Genomic DNA, 17432 nt, shown 5'->3' with positions numbered 1-17432 from the left:
AGATCGCCGTCACAAGCCATTACCGCCTTGCCGCATTAAGCGCGGATTAACATCCTAGCGAAACCTGTTGCTGTTATCGAAGCGCCCGCATGTTCACCACCCTAAATGCATACCTCTACTCCCCTCTTTCACCTAACTTTCTCGCTTTGCATAATCAACTTGCTCCACGCAGATGGAGGCTGCCTGGCTGTTTGCACTTCAGTCAGTCCGTGAATTCCCTAGTTGGCCTTCATGAGCTTCATCCGTTACTAGACGGCCGTTTACTCCAAGCTTCGTTGTCAGACTTCTAAATCAACAATTTAGTCGTTTCTAATTTTCCATCGCAACCATGGAGAGACAAGCGGTGCAATCTCAAACTAGCCTAGGAGAACGACTACGTCTTATGAGTCTAGACAATGTCACCATATCAAAGAATAATAATCCAGCTAATCCTCGATCTTCTTATCCCGGCCCCCATCAGGAGCACCGTTCTATCCCAATGCTAGGACACCAACCTCAGCCACAACCACAGCCTAATCTTCCTCGCCAACCTCAATCACCTCAATCCAGTCTTCGTGGCGGGTCTGATCAACGTCATAGTAACTGGAGGCACCAAGACCCGTCTAATGCACCAGCCAGTCAGCTGTCACCACAACAGCGTCGCCCTCGGAATGGCTCTCAGAATAGTCCTGCAACTCCTCAGATTTCCCGTAACTACCAACAAAGGTCTGTTCGACGAGCATCAGCAATCAACCAACCTAGAACACATGAGCGTTCCAACTCTGGCGTTAAAGTGGAGATACCCCGCATTCTTCAGCGTCCTCAAAATGTTCAGGGGTCTTCAGGCAATGCTTCAAGCGTATTGCAGTCCCCGCAAAGGCAAACCTTCCGTCAAGGTCCGCCTCAACAGACATACGAGAACTATGCAGCGCAATGCCAGTACCTCAACCGGATCGCCGAATTGGAGATTCCCAAAGTGGAAATGAGTTCTGCCGAGCTATTTGAGAAGGAGGAATTCAGAGCAAAACTAGAGATCCTTTGCCAAGAAGCTCTCAGGGAAGGCTACACCGGCGAAATTTCTAGTATCGCGCTCAAGTGTTACGGCAGCATCAGCTCAGGTTTTGCAACACAAGGATCAGATGTCGATCTGGCTATTGTTCCATCTCGGACTAGCTCTTCATCCACATTGAATCATCCTTCACGTATTGACCGAAACATCCCACGTCTATTGGAAAAGAAGCTCCTAGACAATGGATTTGGTGCGCGTCTGCTTACGAGAACCCGTGTTCCGATCCTCAAAGTTTGCGAAAAGCCAACGCCAAAGCTGTATGCAGCGTTGCGCGAGGAGAGGAAGAAATGGGACGATCTACCAGAAGAAGAAAAATATCCTGTGGCTCCTCAACCGCGCGAATCTACTCCGCCTCCCGCCCCTGTAGTCGCAATCGACGGACAAGCTGGATCCCCTCAAATCATGCAGCACCATAGTCCCAATAGTAAAACTCATATGGGATTAAGAAGCTCCAAGGATTCTACAACAAGTGAGAAAGACACCCCACAGAGTCCGACGAAGGCAAATGAGCCTACCACCCCAACACCAATCTCTACAATCTCTCAAGATAATAACGGTAAGGACCTGAAGACTCCCCACCAAAACCGACCAGAAAAGCCCTGGTTTCGCGAGAAAGCCCTCGGGCCCCTCGACTTCCCAAAATCTGGCATCGGCATTCAATCTGATATCAACTTCTCCAATGACCTCGCCCTCCACAACACCCAGCTGCTGCGATGTTACTCCATATGCGACCCACGCGTCCGCCCCATGGTCCTTTTCGTCAAGACCTGGGCCAAGCGCCGCAAGATCAACTCAAGCTACTCCGGCACCCTCTCCAGTTACGGTTACGTGCTGATGATCTTGCACTACCTCGTAAACATTGCCCAGCCGCCCGTCTGCCCCAATTTACAGCTATGTTACCGCCCACCTCCTGGCGCCACCCCCGAACAGATTGCGGCGGAGACCACAATCGACGGGTACGAAGTCCGGTTCTGGAGCAACGAAGAGAAGATCGCCGATGCAGCACACAGGCGCAGACTGACGGTTAATAACCAGCCGCTCGGCGTACTGCTGCGCGGTTTCTTCCAGTACTATGCAAACCCGAAGTTCAATGGGCAGGGCTTTGTGTGGGCAAACGAGGTGCTGAGTCTGCGGACCCCGGGTGGCATTAGAGACAAGCGCGAGAAGGGGTGGACGGCCGCCAAGACTACTACCGTCGACGGGGTAAGTTCTCCTTCGTATAATTAGTTGGGGGTGTTCTGATTTGTGCTGATTTTGACTGCAGAAAGAAGTCCGCCACCGCTACCTCTTCGCCATCGAAGACCCATTCGAGTGGGATCACAACGTCGCACGCACCGTTACGCATAACGGCATCGTCACCATCCGCGACGAGTTCCGCCGCGCGTGGCGCTTGCTGCTGGACATCGGTAATGGCAGACAGCCCGAGGGCGAACTATGCGAGCAAGTCGTCGAACCGCCGTCGCCGTCGCCGCCGAAGGCTACGGAGGCGGGAGATAGCAGGTTAAGTGTAAAGAGCACTACCTCCGTTGTTGATGCGCGGGAACCGGATTTGGAGAAGGTTCTTGCGCTGTGACGGATGATATTCGGTAATACTGACGAACGGAATCGGATTGGAAGTACTTTGAATTTGTACTTTTCATACATAGGGACGTTGAGAGGGTTGACATCTACATATATTATTATTCGTCAGAAAAGGGCTTTTTCCTGTATGTTGCAACGCTGGGGATGCGGCGTTTGTACGGTACAAAGCTTGTAGGCAAAGTTGGAGGGGCATCTGCTTTGCGGGCTGGATGCATGGGGAACGGAGGGCGTTGGCTTTTTTTTTCGGCTCCTGCATGCCCTATATTGCGATATGATTTACGACTAGCCCTGCAGTAAGTATCTCGGAAGCGAGAAATCATAACCTTGACTGTACATGGTTTGCAAGTTTATGTGCATGCCATGCCGTGCGACTGTCATCGATGATATTGCCGTCTAGATATGCTCAGGCAAGCCCTGCAGCAATCGACTATGTCCCCATTTAAGCAGCGAGGATAGGCGTCTCTTTATTGTGCTTGCGTGTTTTGCTCCAAGAGACCATTTGTGGTCTTTGCATTTCGTGGAACCGCAATCCTGCAGAATCCAACATCGAATGTGAAGTATCATATCGCAATGGATTAATGGCATACGCCATGCTCAAATTACAAGTATTGTTGTTATGCGCAAGTGATTTTTCCCATTATTGCCCTATAGTAGTTAGAGAAGGCAAATACCGTCCACGCCATCTGGACTAGCAATTGTGTTCCGCCCCTCCGACGGTAACGAGAGACATGCAAATTTATGACCAACTCCGCTCATCCCCAACCTAGCTAACTCGCTTTGCTCATATCTCCGCCATTGCCCACGTACTAGGCAATTTCCTACCTGCCTAAATCTTCGGCTCAACCGTCTCACTCGGAACCGAGCGCTGCTGCAATGGATGGCTGATCTTGAGATTGCCCTTCTCAATATCTGCCTGCAGCTCATCCAGTCTCGATCCCTTCGGCGCGGCCTCCCAAGCCGGCCTGCCGGAGTCAAAGACGTCATCCATTTCCTCAAGCGTCTTACCCTTGGTCTCGGGTGCGGTCAGGAACATGTGGATGAACGCGGCTCCGTTGAAGGCGGCGAAGATCATGTACATCTTCCAGTTGATGCTCCAGAGGAGCGGGGGCACGGCGAAGGCGAGGGCGCAGTTCCAGGTCCAGTTGGACGCGGTCGCGAGCGACACGGCCTTGGCGCGGATCTTGGAGGGGAAGATTTCAGATGGGTAGGTCCAGGATGTCGGGCCCCAGGTGGTGGCGAACGTGGCGACGAAGAGGTATGAGCAGGCTACTATGCCTTTGGAAACACTCTGGTGATCCCTCACAACCCATGAGATGGACTTATCGGTCTTGTCGGGGTTAGGCATGCCGTAGCCGGCTTGGAGGCCGCCAGAGATGAGCAAAAAGGACATCATGCCGAAAGAGCCAAGGAGCATGGAGGGACGACGACCCCACTTGTCAAGGAAGAGGATTGCCGGGAGCGTTAAGGCGACGTTGATGATATATTGGATGGAGGATGTGAGGAGCTCATTGCCAATACCAGCACCTTTCATGATATAGACGACTAGAGGAAATTAGTATATACTCGTGATCGGAAGAATTAGGGTCCATACTGTAGTACATCATGATGTTCATCCCGCAAAGTTGAGACCACATCTGGATTGACATGCCAAGAACAACACGCTTCAGCATGCGAGGCTCAACAAGAGCCCTGTAGCTGCTCACAGCCTCCTCACGTTCGAAGCGAAGGGCTTCCTCGATTTCTTGGTATTCGGCAAGGACCTTCGGATGGTTAATATCGCCACCGCCGTGAAGGTGGCCAAGAACCTGAATGCTGGAATATATCTCAGTTTTGTTGGGTTCATTAGACACAGATAGATCACTTACGCCTCCTCCCAGTGATCCTTGCTAGCGAGCCAACGCGGAGATCTGGGCAGGAAGAACATGCCAACCAAAAGGATGAAAGCAGGAATCATTTGGATACCCCATGGAATTCTGAAAGCTGCAGTCCCTTGATTGGGATTTTTCGCACCACCATCGACGAAAGAAGCGCCGTACTGAATGAAGTATTGGATTAGAATTCCCCTAATCACAGTTAGTTGCACGTTAAGTGATATTAAAATGAGAATTTCCATACCATGTGATTGCCCATTGCTGGAGAGACACAACACGCCCACGGATTTCTTTCGGGGCAATCTCTGCTTGATAGACTGGGACAATTGACGATGCAATGCCGACACAGAAACCAGCGACGACACGGCCGACACAGAGCAAAGCAACTCCGTTTGAGGCAGCTTGCAGGCTTCCAATAGGTTAGCGGCGGTTTCATGAGGAGTCTAAAGCTACCCACATTGAGCCAATGATCCAGATGACTGAGGCAATTTGAATTGCTGTCTTTCTGGACAGTCTGTCGGCGATGTAGGAAGAAGCTAGAGCACCGACAAGAGAACCAGCAGGCATAGAGCAGGTAATGCCTCCTTGGCGATAGCTCGCGGCTGAAGTGGTTTAGCTTCACGCGCAGCAAGCGATAGAATATACGGTGACTGAGATATTTACTTACGGTGGCCAAAATAATTCTGATAAGCCTCCGTGCCCAGGACACCACTCATAGAAGAAATATCGAAACCGAACAAACCACCGCCTATGAGAATGTTAATGGAAGATGAAACCGCCGACGGCAATTCAGTGAAGCCTACCAATGGCGGCGAAGCTGCAGATTGCATAGACATTATACGTCTGCCACACCATCTTGAAGAGTGAGATTTGACCACAATGGGGGCCAAAAGTAGCTTGATAGTAAACGACGTAGTTAGTCAAAAGAGAAGAAGAAGTAGAAGAAGAGGGAGCGGCCTGGTTTTATCCACACGTGGCCCCCAACACCAAGCTTTCACTATTCACCATTCACCATTCACCTTTCAGTCCACCCTCCGGAACGCACAGAGCAAGAACCCCTGCTAGAGCCAACCCCAGAACATGGGGGAGTTGGCCAGATTGAGCATATCCTGGGGTACACAAGGATCAGAAATTAGTTTGCAGCATCACCTTCCAATGGCTGAAAGAAACATAATCCAGGATCTTTCAACACCTTCCTGCAGTGCTCAAGTGTGCTTGCTGGTATGCTTGTGCAACTGCTACATGGACCCAATACCGCTGACCGGCAGGAGTTCAGCGAGAATGAGGTTCACGGACAGCAGGTTATTGATAGTAGTCTCGAGTTGAATCGGACCACCTGGCAAAAAGTACCCCGGAGCTCCCCCGTATGCCGACTCCGGATCGAGTACCAAGGTCGACATCGCCAAGTAGCCGAGTCACTGCACGAATCGAAGCGGGGATGCAAAGAGTCTCTGGTTCCATTTCGGTCCGTTTTTGGTGTTAGTCAACAGCTCGGGTTTTCTCTTAGCGACCTCCGTCCCTCAGCTCGTGGAAGTCTCGAGCTCGAAAGTCAAAGACCCCCGCTCGAGGGGCCCTACTTGCATGACAACGCCGCCGATAGGCCACTTGGCGTGGGTTTGTCGTGCAACCTCAAACCCCAGTCTGATGTTGGACGTTGAAGTGGTCCAAGTGTAGATGAAGCTAGGACGCCACATGCAACCGCACAAGCGCACCCAAAGCGGCCCGCTATCACGAAACGAGTACGAGACGAGTCAAGCGGGCTTTTAGCAAGCTTTGGTGGCGCTGGGCTTTCAGGCATTCAAAGATCTTCTCAGCCCCGTTATTAGTGGCACACTCAACCTCAGTCAACCTTGCCCTGCCCCTCCTCGCGGACGAGAATAGCATTTCTCTGTCGACTGACCCGGCTCCCAGCTTAGCACAAAACGAGGCAGGCGCATCGCTCTCGTTGTTCTGGGGAAGAAAGGTCCCGTCGCGTACTTGAAGCACGTGAAAATACAACTCGATCTCACTCCAGGAAACCGGGCGTACGGGACACTAAGACAGCGTTGCAACAAGCACGATCCATGGTTCATGGGAACAAGCCCGCCACTCATGAAGGATTTGCACCTGGTCGGATTCCAGAGCCTTTGTTTGTGTACGTCCCATTGGGTCTAACTTGCTCACGGGACCGCCATGCGTTCCATCCTCGAAGTTTTCGAACTCACTACATCACACGAACATCTGATCTACTTGAGCCAAAGATTGAAGTATTTTTTATTTCAATATATTAGGCGGAAGAAAACTATTATGCCTAGGTCTCGGCGGCTTTCATCTTTTGCTCTAGCATACAGGATAGGGCATTTCTTCTACTGTAAATTAATTTTTTGCATATCTCTTTGTACGAGAAAATCCAATGTTAAGTTGCTTTTTCCCATACAGATTTCCTACTTACCTTGAAGGGTAGGTTGCATTGTGAATTTGGAGGGATGGTCGGCCACACATTCCTATTGGTGCTTGCGACGCTACGCATCATCAAATAACCCAAGCGCAAGACCATCCACAAATCGCAAGGGTCTAGTTTGCTCCTCTCAAAATTCTGTTTCTAAAAGAGAGCAATGTCCAAGTGCAAAGGGAACAGACAAATACAAACTAATATACAGAAGTCTTCGAACTCAAAACCTCAGGGATGCACCTGATTTTTGTGCCTCGATTAACTGTTATTATGACGCGCGGCTGAGGACTTTGTACACTGTGCATGAGCTATACGGGGGTGTTGATTCTCCGGTTCCTCCGGTTCTAGACTGTAGTGGTCAAGTTAATAAAGTATTGTATTCAACCGCTCTGAATCAGAGAAAGAGTAATCGCAATTTAGATTACAAAGTATGTTTATGCTCAACTAAGCCTTCACTAGCTCGATGTACAACATTCTGCACGCTTATCTGTTCCATGCTGACGGTATCTCACCACAGCTGATATAATTTGTCACACAGGAGTAGATACATAAGGGGGCATAGTTGGTCCACATGAAAAATGTTCTCGATGAAAATGTAAGTGTTGAGGATGATGCCAGAAGCTGTGAGCTCTGTGTATTGCAGTATACTTCACGAGGGCGGACCCTATCCCTAGCAGGAACTAAAATCCTTCGATACAAACAGAAACGAGGCGTTCCATAGAGCTACCTCTATATCTCGTCAGATGTTCTTCAAAGATATTCAACAAAGGATTTTCGCGCTATCAAGCCCAAGCTAATACGACGCCGAGCTCCTATCTCGTCGCCACTAACTCTCGAATTGCCTCTTCAAAAATAGCCAAGGCCCCAATTTCGATAAAGTGGACCATGGAATCACTCTTTCTCCTAATACGCAAGTTGATTCGCTGTTCGCTCGACCAAGCGAGCCAACCCTGATGCAAGAAACACTTGCATACCAGGACGAAGCATCACCAACCATCTGATCCAGCACCAATGGCAACACCCATCACTTTTTGGGGCGCCATCACAAAGCCGAACCTTGGTTAAAGGAGTAGGCACTCCTTTAAAAGTATCAATATGAGCTTACCTCATCAAGCAGAATCCCATTCGCTCGTGGCTGGGCACTTATAAGCCCCATGCAAGGAGGCCTGCTGACACCCGCAGCTGAACGACCATGGTCTCCATCTCTCCAACTTTCTCCCGTCTCACCCCGAGACCCGATCTCCAGACGCAGCCCTGCTTTTTAGAGCAGCCCCATCAGTTCATTTCTGAGCTTTCCGCCTAATTCGGGCTCCTGACACCACCAACGGAGTAGTGCTACCACGCCTCCGTATCGCGGTACTACGGTACTCGCAGCTACTTGTCCCCGCAAACCGAATACCGCAACGCTGAGCTAAAGCCGATATCAAAAACGAAAGCTGACGCCGAGGTCTGCCCATCAAGACCAGCTGGATCGCCTCGACGCGGAATCATGCCCCACGGCATCACGAGCTGCAACTTCGTCCGCACCGTTCTTGGCACTGCAGATGTTATCGTCATTGCAATCGGGTTCCTCGATCATACCGCCCATCCGATGAGCCCGGAGCAGGTGATTGAGTCTATGGCACCGTGGCTCATTGACAGCGAGACGTTCTGGTTTAGGATGTTCCAGATGGCGTGGTGAAGAGGGGTTCGGCCTTTGCATCGTATTAGATTTCAATTGTTCAAAAGAGTTGAAGACATCGATCGTATTGCATGGGCGTCTGGTAAGAGGTATGGATTTGCAATTGGATGAACGGGACGCGGCTAGCTTGTTGTGAAGATTTTGTAGACCGGTCTCATTTTAGGGGAAGCATTGATGAAAGAGGACAGTGAAATCTTGGATGGGCTATCAATGGAGGGTTTGAGAGAAGCCTTGAATAAATGAGAGATCTTAAGACGTGTGCTTTGAGATAATCATAAGAGCGTTGTATGAAAACTGATGGGTGGGAGAAAAGCAGGATTGTGGCATACAAGGTGTTCCGTTGCACAGGAGAAGCATGATAGCTTCCAAATCATAGACATGGGACGATAGATGTTCTCGCATAGTCAATTCTTAGGAGCAGATCTTGGGGGCTCTTAGTATTGGAATCCTCGTACCGAGTCTTTTATTCCTCTATGGGGCGGCGTTTACAATGAGCAAGTGCTGGGTGCTTCGTTGGCACACATATGCAGAGGAAGGACCACCCAAAGCCTAACGCCGCTTTAACGCTAACTCGTCCAATGCCTTGAACTCCAGAGACACGCAAAGTATTAGAGTGATATCCCGGCTCAGTGTGACGAAGTGCCTTCTCCCAGTAACCGGGCGACGAGAATGTATCCAAAGAAGACGCCCACCACAAGCCGCCACTTATGCCTGCTCAGCCAGCCCTGCCCAGCATCCCGTGCTACCTGCCCGCCCTGAACCACCACTCCCACTCCAGTTGCACTCCCTCCCGGCCGTCTCCTCAGCGCCGCGGCCTCTGGCGAGCAGGAGTGTGCTGAGTTCTCAGGGACAGTCTGCCCAGTAGTAGGGTCGATCCGCTTTTCCCTCATGATCTTCCAGTTCTCCTCGTCCAACTCAGGCCATTCTTTCCTGAACTTGACACCGCCGTCACCCGCTTTGATAGCGCCCACGCCCCTGCTGTTCGAGCCATTGACGCCGGGGATGGTGCGGCCGCTTGTTCCGCCGCCCGTGGAGTTCCACCAACGTGTTCGTGCCGCGAAGAGTTTTCGCTCGTGGTCCGACGCCCGCACGCTGCCTGTCGTCATCTCCTCGGACGTCATGAAACTCAGCAGGCCCGTCAGGATTGTCGAGACTTCCCACGCTGGATTGAACGATTTGGGATGGAAGTCGCTGATGCTGAGGCAGAGACGCGTTGAGGGCTGGAAGCGTCCACTGGGTGTGTGCATGCGAATCGCTGGCGGTGCAAACGGGTAGTCCGGCGGGAACATCAGCGTACCCCAGTATTGTCCCCCTTCGTACGGCGTTTCAGGTGGGCCGGTCAGAATGTAATGCCATTCGAGTATGTTCTTTTCCGACGGATGTGCGATGATGTAGGGCGGTGGGCTTTTTGAGATGGTTTGGTATTCCTTTGTGAGGCGCTTGGTCGCTGCGGAGGTAGCCATGATGAATGGTAGCAGGGTATGCGCGAGGTGAGGGAAGGTGAGGAAGTAAGTTGATGAATATATATGGCAGTACTTTATGTGAATAAAAGTTTGGTGGTGACTTTCTTTGCTAATAGAGATTAAATAGTAAATCGTCGCCGTGGGGAAGTTGAAGCAAGTGATGGGGAATATGAAAAGGGTTCCGTCAACCCTGGGTAGATCGCCCATCAATCTTGGCAGTGCAATCATCACACGTGACTCCGGACCTCGCTTTCGGTCTCATGGAGCTTTCTTTTCTTGAAACGACGCACGCCCTGACTCAATGGCTTCACCTTTAGAAGACGATGTATGTATATGCCTGTCTGAACATTCTCACGGCTATGCTGATTGACTTTCCCGCAGATCTTCGAAAAGCTGAAGCAGAAGATCGAGCCGGCCGAGCAGGAAAAGCGACAACAGGATGTGAGCGCCAAAGTCCAAGCGCAGTATCAGAAAGCACAGGAGAGACTGGTAGAGCTGGTGCGAAAGAACGCTTCGATGCGCTATTACCGTGGAGCTCCGCTTTACTAAAATAACCTCCAGATTGATGACAATGCAACCTTACCCGTAACTATATCATCGATTCGTGTACTCTATGCCACGCATACCCGGAGAGAATTCCTTGAGCGAATATTCCAACCTTTATTAAGTGTCAATCGCGATGGGCCCTACACTCTTGCCGAAGCTCTGTCGGATGTCTCGACTGCTACCAGCCAACTAAACAAATTTGGTAAGGGCTAGTTGGTATTGCTGTGGATGATCACAAGCTTATCAATGGCGCAGATATCTTCAAGTCACCAATTTCCATCTTCATAGATAAACCGGATCCTACAGACCCATCCACCACGCCTACAGATATTGCTGTCTATTTGTCTGCCCGAGAACGATCACGGTACACAATCAAAACTGGCACAGAAGTCGGTCATTCGGAGGGCAATGCGTTCGTCAACCTGCAACTTCGCAATTTGTTCGGTGGGGCTGAGTCTTTGAATGCACATGGATCTCTGGGAACCCGGACACGGTCTGCCTATTCCGTTGGTTTTGACGCTCCCGTTCTTAGCAACCCAGACTTTCGGTTCGAAGTAAACGGTCAGGCAAGCTCAACGCTGAAGAGCTGGGCAAGCCACGAGGAGATCCTCAAAAGCGGAACTACCAGGTTGAAATATCTGACTAAAGGTGGCCATAGACATGAAGTCGGATATTCGGGAATTTGGCGACAGGTTACTGGCCTGGCGGAAAATGCATCCCCAACTGTTCGGGGTGACGCTGGTGACAGCTTCAAGTCCAGTCTTACCCACACTTGGATCAACGACCGCCGTGATTACCCTCTTATGCCAAGTCGAGGTTATCTCATGAAAACTGTGGCTGAGATTGCTGGATTTGGACCGCTGAAAGGAGATGTTAGCTTCGGGAAATTGGAAGGCGAGACACAAGCTGCTGTCCCTCTTGGTAGCAGCGGCATTACTTTCACGGCTGGTCTTCGCGGTGGCATGCTATACCCTCTTACTCTTAGTGGCGGCGATAAGCTAGTGCAGTCCCGAATAAATGATCGATTTCAGCTAGGTGGACCAACCGACGTCCGTGGTTTCCGACTGTCTGGCCTTGGTCCTCACGACGGCCCGGATGCTGTTGGCGGCGATGTATATGCTGCCGGCGGGGCAAGCCTTCTATTCCCCATTCCAAGAGTCGGCGCAGACACCCCCCTCCGATTGCAGGCTTTTATCAATGGTGGAAGGCTACTCGCCCTGAAAGGCAAACTAAAGGAAGGCATGATTGACAGTGCTGCCGTTTTAAGCAACATGAGGAGGACAATAGCAGCGCTCAAGGACGGTCTGCCATCCTGTGCGGCAGGTTTTGGCGTGGTTTACGCACACCCCGTCGCGCGGTTTGAGATCAACTTTTCTCTTCCATTGGTCCGAAGAGACGCAGAAGCAGGAAGGAAAGGCTTGTCTTTCGGAGTGGGCGTAGAGTTTCTGTAGACATTGTAAAATACCATTGTACTCCCCTTTAACTCGCAGCTTTTCTGCGTCGTAGTTGAAGATTATACATCGAGATTCTGTATGTGTTTCGCTCCTTCCGACCTCGACCTGTATAGATATCTCCAAATACTGCGTAAAGCCTCTGCTTACGTCCTTAACACGCATCGGCGTGTAATACCGAATAAAGTTGACATTACAATGGCAAATTCCTCGGATGACATAGGAGATCCTTCTGTATAATGAGCGCATTGCAATTGAGGCGGCCACAAGATTGTAAGCTAAGCTGAACTCTCAGATGCGGATATAGTAACAACAGAGCTGGCTACAAACGACTGCTCGTAGAACATGTCACCCGTGTGAAGAAGTAAACGGGCGAGTGACGCATGCAACGACAGTCCCTAAAATAGAAATAACGCTACACGGCATCATAGCCGCACTTTGCCGCACCGTACAAGGGTATAGCAGTGCAGCCAATCTATTGTGAACAACCCAGGATATGATTGGTGAACTGTGTCATGGACACACTGATTTCGGTACAGGGAGCAATCCCTACAGCCGCACCTGAGCCGTTTTCCAAACTCCTGTCGATCTGAGCCTACCACTACAAACGAGCGCTCGCATTGGATGGCTCCTTCTAAAGTTCGTGCAGGGCCATGGATTACCACTGCCAATAAGGCCCGACGAGGTAAATTTATGGGCCCGGTGATGCAATGGGCCACACAAGGTACCGGTGTTTCCTTGCCTGTCATCTGTGGTACCTGAAATAATAAATATCTTCTGCATCCTCTAAAACCACAATTTTCTCTCCCAACCTCACTTCATTCACCACTTACTTCAAAGCCAATTTCACGGACTCATCATCACAATGCTTAATACGCTTCTCATACTCCTCTCCACCCTTCTCGCCCTCGCCACTTCATACCCCTACACACCCTCCACCTTCTACCTCGTCACAACCGAACAATCCACTCCAACAACAAATTCCTCACTCCTACGCGCCGTCTCCGCCACCTCACTCTTCGACCCGTACTACCGCCCAGCGCTTGCAATACGCCTGACCGGCCCAGGCTACGGCAGCTTGCCCAACTTCACGCTAACAGACGGCACACTGCACACGATCACGTCAGGCCCGCACGGCATCGGTGTCTACGAATACAACTCTACGGCCGTAGTAGCCGGGCAGGAGCTGCAGTTCCTCGCGGCGCCGCAGCCGGCAGGCAGCCTGGCGCTCAGCGGCGGGTATTTGCTCTCCGTGAACGGGACGACGGATGGCTGGACGATTTGCGTGGGCGAGCTGGAACAGGAAGTGGTGAGTGGTTTGCTTGGCGGGTTTGCTAGGTCAGATGTGCTAATTGTCGGTGCAGCTTGAGTGGATGGGCACGGATGCCAGTTGCAATGCGACCTATGTGCATGCAGTGACGGCGGCGCCGTATTAGGGATGATGGATATGGCAACGGGGAGCGGAGATAGCATGTGCGCGAAAGCGGCGCAGGCAATAGATTATAGGGACATTAATAGCACAGCAGGTCAAGCACTTGCGTGCTCAGGAACCCGAAAAGGCCAACAGCTAAATTCTCGTGTATAATACATATTTGTAAGTGCTAAAGGCTTAAAAAACTCCATTAAACCGAAATATATTTACAGAGCGGTCTTCCTAATCTGTAAATTCAACCGGAGGCAGCGAAATGTTGTGTAACTCATACATGAGGGTGAAAGCTCTAGGGTCTAAACTCCTGTACATGTTTAAGACCGAAATGCAACAGTGTATCCCGTTGATGAACTTTCAAACACCAACTGTTCTGTAAAGTTGACCAAATTCCAAGGATGGCTGATACTAACAAGCGATAATTAGCATACTAGAAGAAGGGCCCAAAATTGGTATTACTTAGAAAGGTAAGAAGATGTTAAGAGTTCTGCTTAGCGGGCACTTAGCCGAGCGGTCATTACCACTCTATTTTATTACGGTTCCCCAAACTAGTCCCTAATATTCCTAGGCCTTATGTAAACTTTGCAGTGCGAAGAATTGAATGAACGACTTGATTGTGAATGTAGCTCTAAAACCTCTATATATACACGAAGAACGTGGAGGTAATAAGACATGATGGGGTAATAGGTAACTAAAATGGGAACAGTGATCTGCAATTAATATATAGGGTGACGTTAACGCTGTCTTGGAGCCTTCCAAGCGGTGATCTTGTGTCTTAGCATAGTGTCGGTAGTCGGTTACACACCCCCCTAGATTTAACGATGTAGTTAAAGCTGTAGAACATAATATAAAGGCAGAAGCTTTACCAAAATAGGAAATTTAGATACAATTTGAGAGTAGTAAACGGATAGGGTAACTGTGACGGATATTATAAATATTATAAATATTGCGGATATTGCGAATGGAATTAATTAATCTGATGTCGAATATCCACTAAATTTAATTGCTTTATCTAAGCTTTATGCTTTTAATGAGGTAGGATCTTAGTAAGGCCGTCGGTAGGCATCTTGTCTATAGGGACCCATTGGACGTTAATCTTTTTATCTTGGACTTCCTGTTTTAGCTAGTGCTGATGGACGTTGATATATCGAAGCTTGGTGTCAAGCTTTGGTGTACCCTGTCTTAGAAGTTATATGGTCTATATATTGTCGCAGAGCACAGTAAAATCGCGTTCTAAATTAAAGCCTATTGCCTTAAAAAATTATTACCACCAGATAATTTTAACGGCAGTAGTAGATAGGGAGAAAAGCTCTGCTTTAGTAGTCGAGCATATAATAGATTACTATAGGGTTGCTTTCTAATTAATTAGGCCTCTAAATAGGATAAATAGATATCCTTAAGAGCTCCGTCTAGTTTCTATATGGTCCGCAAATGCTGCGTTAGATGCTCCGTAAAAGGTGACATCTTCTTCTTTAGGATTTCTAAAGTAGACGTGGGCTCTAAATACTTCGCCAAAGTATTTAATAGCTGTAGATTTTGTTCTAAGACAGTAAGCAATAGCTTAGTTTACTGCGTTAAGGTGTTCTTAATTTAGATTAGTAAGGAATTTGGCTAGCTTAGAATGCGTCTTAGTAATATTAGGTCTTCTAAATACGGCTAGGTGTGTAAGAGAACCAACCCATTACTAATAGGCTAGTGTTCTTTAAGGGTTCGTCTACTGGTCAAACGGAATCAGTTCAGCAGGTAGTGGAGATTTAGGAAATCTTCCTAGTTGAATATTAAATTAATTGGCAATCCTTTTGATATAGGAATCTTAGTAGAGCCAGAGCTTTTAACTTGGTCAATCTCGTTTAATTCAAATTCCTAGGAACTACTATAGGTCTCTTAGTACACGGATCTCGTATCGGTACAGCAATTTTACTTCAAATTCTTTAAGTCTTAAAAGGCCCTTCTTAGCAAATAAGACGGCAATATTATCTACATAGAAGAAGACAACAGTAATCTTATTAGACTAGACTGGAGTAAATTTAGGGGTTAAATCCACTCTATACGCTAAGGAGGCGGTAGAGCTCTAGGACTCTAATATAACTCTAGATTAAATATATACTATAAATAGTAAGTCGTAGCAGAAGGTAAGGAAAAGTTAAGGAAAGAAGAATATACTAAATTAACCCTAAATTACAAAGCCTCTATATAAGAAGCTTCGTAATCTTCTACCTTAATCGCCTCCTTAAAGGCAGTATATGCGCCCTTATTATAGCTCTTACTCTTATTATTATCTGGCTCTATAGCTACTGGCTTACCTAGCCTGCCTAGCTCCCCTAGAGGTGCCTCTGCTACTGTATTTGCTACTATAGCTTCCTTATACGCGGCAACTCGAGCCTTTAAGGCCTCCTTTAGTAATACTATTTGTGTAGGCTCCTCCCTCTATAACTCCAATATATATTATTAAACGTGCCCTTATACAGAGGCCCATACTAATAGCGGAGGCACTCGTTGGCCTTAATAATATCTATTTATAAGCGAGAGTAACAGGTAACATGCGTTGCTTTATATACTTTAGTTTCTTTATTAAGGCGTTATATTAAATATAGTTCTTACCCTACAGCTTAAACTTAACTACCTCCTTTATATCGTCAGCTTTTAAATTAATTAATTTTGGGGTAAGGGTAATATAGAGGCGGGCGTACTAAGAGAAATCGTTTTATTACAGAGGTAGGAAAGTTAAATACAACACTATAATAGTAAGTGTAGATGCAGAACCGTAACAGCAGAAGTAATAGCAGCCAGGTGTTTTAGATTCTATAGCTAATACACTACTTATTAGATAGTAAGTTAGTAGTAAAGTTAAGAGACTTACTGATTAGCTTCTTCTTTTACACTAACCCCTTAGCGCTCTATTCCTCCTTAGCCGTAGTTTAAATTGGGTATAGATCTAGAGCTCTAAGAGTTAAATTAACCGTAGATCCACTCTAATCCACTAACCAGAAGGCCCAATCTAAATCCATATCAAAGCCGAATCCACATTAAAGCTCCAAATAGACCCCGCTCTAAGTAGATCACTAAAAGACAATAAGTCGTCCGTCGGTAAATAGGCAGTTAGTGCCTGGTACTAGTGCTAATCCGAATTTAGCTAGTGTATTAGTAAGCTCTTTATACCAAAGTAGTGGTGAGATTTTTAATCTATATAGCGCTATAAGTAGCTTTAGGACATATCTGTTTTAATTAAATCCTTCTAGGTAGTAGCAGTAGATTAGTTTACTAAGCTTAGCGTTTGTAAATGCGTTTACAGCGTTATACTATTAAATTTCCAGGTCAAATGCGGCTGCTATAGCCATAAAAGCACGGAATATTCGAGCAGCTAGGTGTTACGGCACTGACCTGACACGTTGTTATGATTCAGTGTTGTCATGACAGGAGCACGGACCTGACCCCTAAGCGACGTGTATATATACCACCTCACCTCCTACATAGATCCTTACACGACATCGTTTGTCAATAATATACAGTCACCTCGTACCTCGTACCTTGACAGTCCGCACGTACTGTGACAGTATATCGTGTCATACCTTACGCCCCCGGTAGGGCTTTGTTTCCACCGTTCCAAAGCTACGTTCTAAAGCTATAACCCTACCCTGGGCGGGATTCTTACCCCCATTCCACGTTAATGCGACCTAGTAAAATCTCTGTTGAATCTATTTGAGTACCTAAGCCGATCTCTCCGTCCACCCAAGTTTCTAAGCTGGCAGTAGGGAGACACCCTACGGGCTATAGTTTCTCTTCTTAGTCTCTAAGTTTCCTAGGCCGGCAGCAGGGAGACACCCTGCGGGCTATGGTTCCTCTTCTTAGTCTCCGAGTCTCCGTATCTAGCTATGCTTCTGCTTTACGTCCTAAGTTTCTAAAGCCGGCTGCAGGGAGACACCCTACGGGCTAT

The 17432-nt window shown here is 48.4% G+C and overlaps 6 protein-coding genes across 6 annotated transcripts; 4 read left to right on the top strand and 2 right to left on the bottom strand.

Annotated features, from left to right (window-relative positions):
• Window positions 1–478: 478 nt before the first annotated feature.
• K441DRAFT_569880 (PAP/OAS1 substrate-binding domain-containing protein) lies at window positions 479–2621 on the top strand (the record flags this gene model as incomplete). Its single annotated transcript, XM_067643880.1, has 2 exons — window positions 479–2251; window positions 2313–2621. The coding sequence occupies 2 exons, from the start codon at window positions 479–481 to the stop codon at window positions 2619–2621; spliced, it is 2082 nt and encodes a 693-aa protein (XP_067502050.1).
• Window positions 2622–3147: 526 nt separating this feature from the next.
• On the bottom strand, window positions 3148–5234 carry K441DRAFT_662619 (general substrate transporter). Its single transcript, XM_067649070.1, has 6 exons — window positions 5168–5234; window positions 4958–5102; window positions 4745–4909; window positions 4495–4692; window positions 4221–4441; window positions 3148–4171 (listed from the first exon to the last, which is right to left on the bottom strand). The coding sequence occupies exons 1-6, from the start codon at window positions 5214–5216 to the stop codon at window positions 3456–3458; spliced, it is 1494 nt and encodes a 497-aa protein (XP_067502049.1). The 5' UTR covers window positions 5217–5234; the 3' UTR covers window positions 3148–3455.
• A 3186-nt stretch (window positions 5235–8420) lies between these two features.
• On the top strand, window positions 8421–8612 carry K441DRAFT_569452 (uncharacterized protein; the record flags this gene model as incomplete). Its single annotated transcript, XM_067643864.1, has 1 exon — window positions 8421–8612. The coding sequence occupies one exon, from the start codon at window positions 8421–8423 to the stop codon at window positions 8610–8612; it is 192 nt and encodes a 63-aa protein (XP_067502048.1).
• A 626-nt stretch (window positions 8613–9238) lies between these two features.
• K441DRAFT_569996 (UBC-like protein) lies at window positions 9239–10075 on the bottom strand (the record flags this gene model as incomplete). Its single annotated transcript, XM_067643889.1, has 1 exon — window positions 9239–10075. The coding sequence occupies one exon, from the start codon at window positions 10073–10075 to the stop codon at window positions 9239–9241; it is 837 nt and encodes a 278-aa protein (XP_067502047.1).
• A 301-nt stretch (window positions 10076–10376) lies between these two features.
• Window positions 10377–12281, top strand: K441DRAFT_614118 (uncharacterized protein; the record flags this gene model as incomplete). Its single annotated transcript, XM_067645668.1, has 4 exons — window positions 10377–10400; window positions 10457–10573; window positions 10637–10823; window positions 10877–12281. 4 exons carry the CDS (start codon window positions 10377–10379, stop codon window positions 12070–12072), a joined length of 1524 nt encoding a protein of 507 aa, XP_067502046.1. The 3' UTR covers window positions 12073–12281.
• Window positions 12282–12937: 656 nt separating this feature from the next.
• Window positions 12938–13508, top strand: K441DRAFT_569634 (uncharacterized protein; the record flags this gene model as incomplete). Its single annotated transcript, XM_067643873.1, has 2 exons — window positions 12938–13381; window positions 13437–13508. 2 exons carry the CDS (start codon window positions 12938–12940, stop codon window positions 13506–13508), a joined length of 516 nt encoding a protein of 171 aa, XP_067502045.1.
• Window positions 13509–17432: the final 3924 nt, after the last annotated feature.

The sequence above is a fragment of the Cenococcum geophilum genome (assembly GCF_001692895.1).
Source record: "Cenococcum geophilum 1.58 unplaced genomic scaffold K441scaffold_31, whole genome shotgun sequence".
NCBI classification, from domain to species: Eukaryota; Fungi; Ascomycota; class Dothideomycetes; order Gloniales; family Gloniaceae; genus Cenococcum; species Cenococcum geophilum.
The sequence above is the reverse complement of the archived record's forward strand: the minus strand, read 5'-3'. Positions and strand labels throughout refer to the sequence as shown.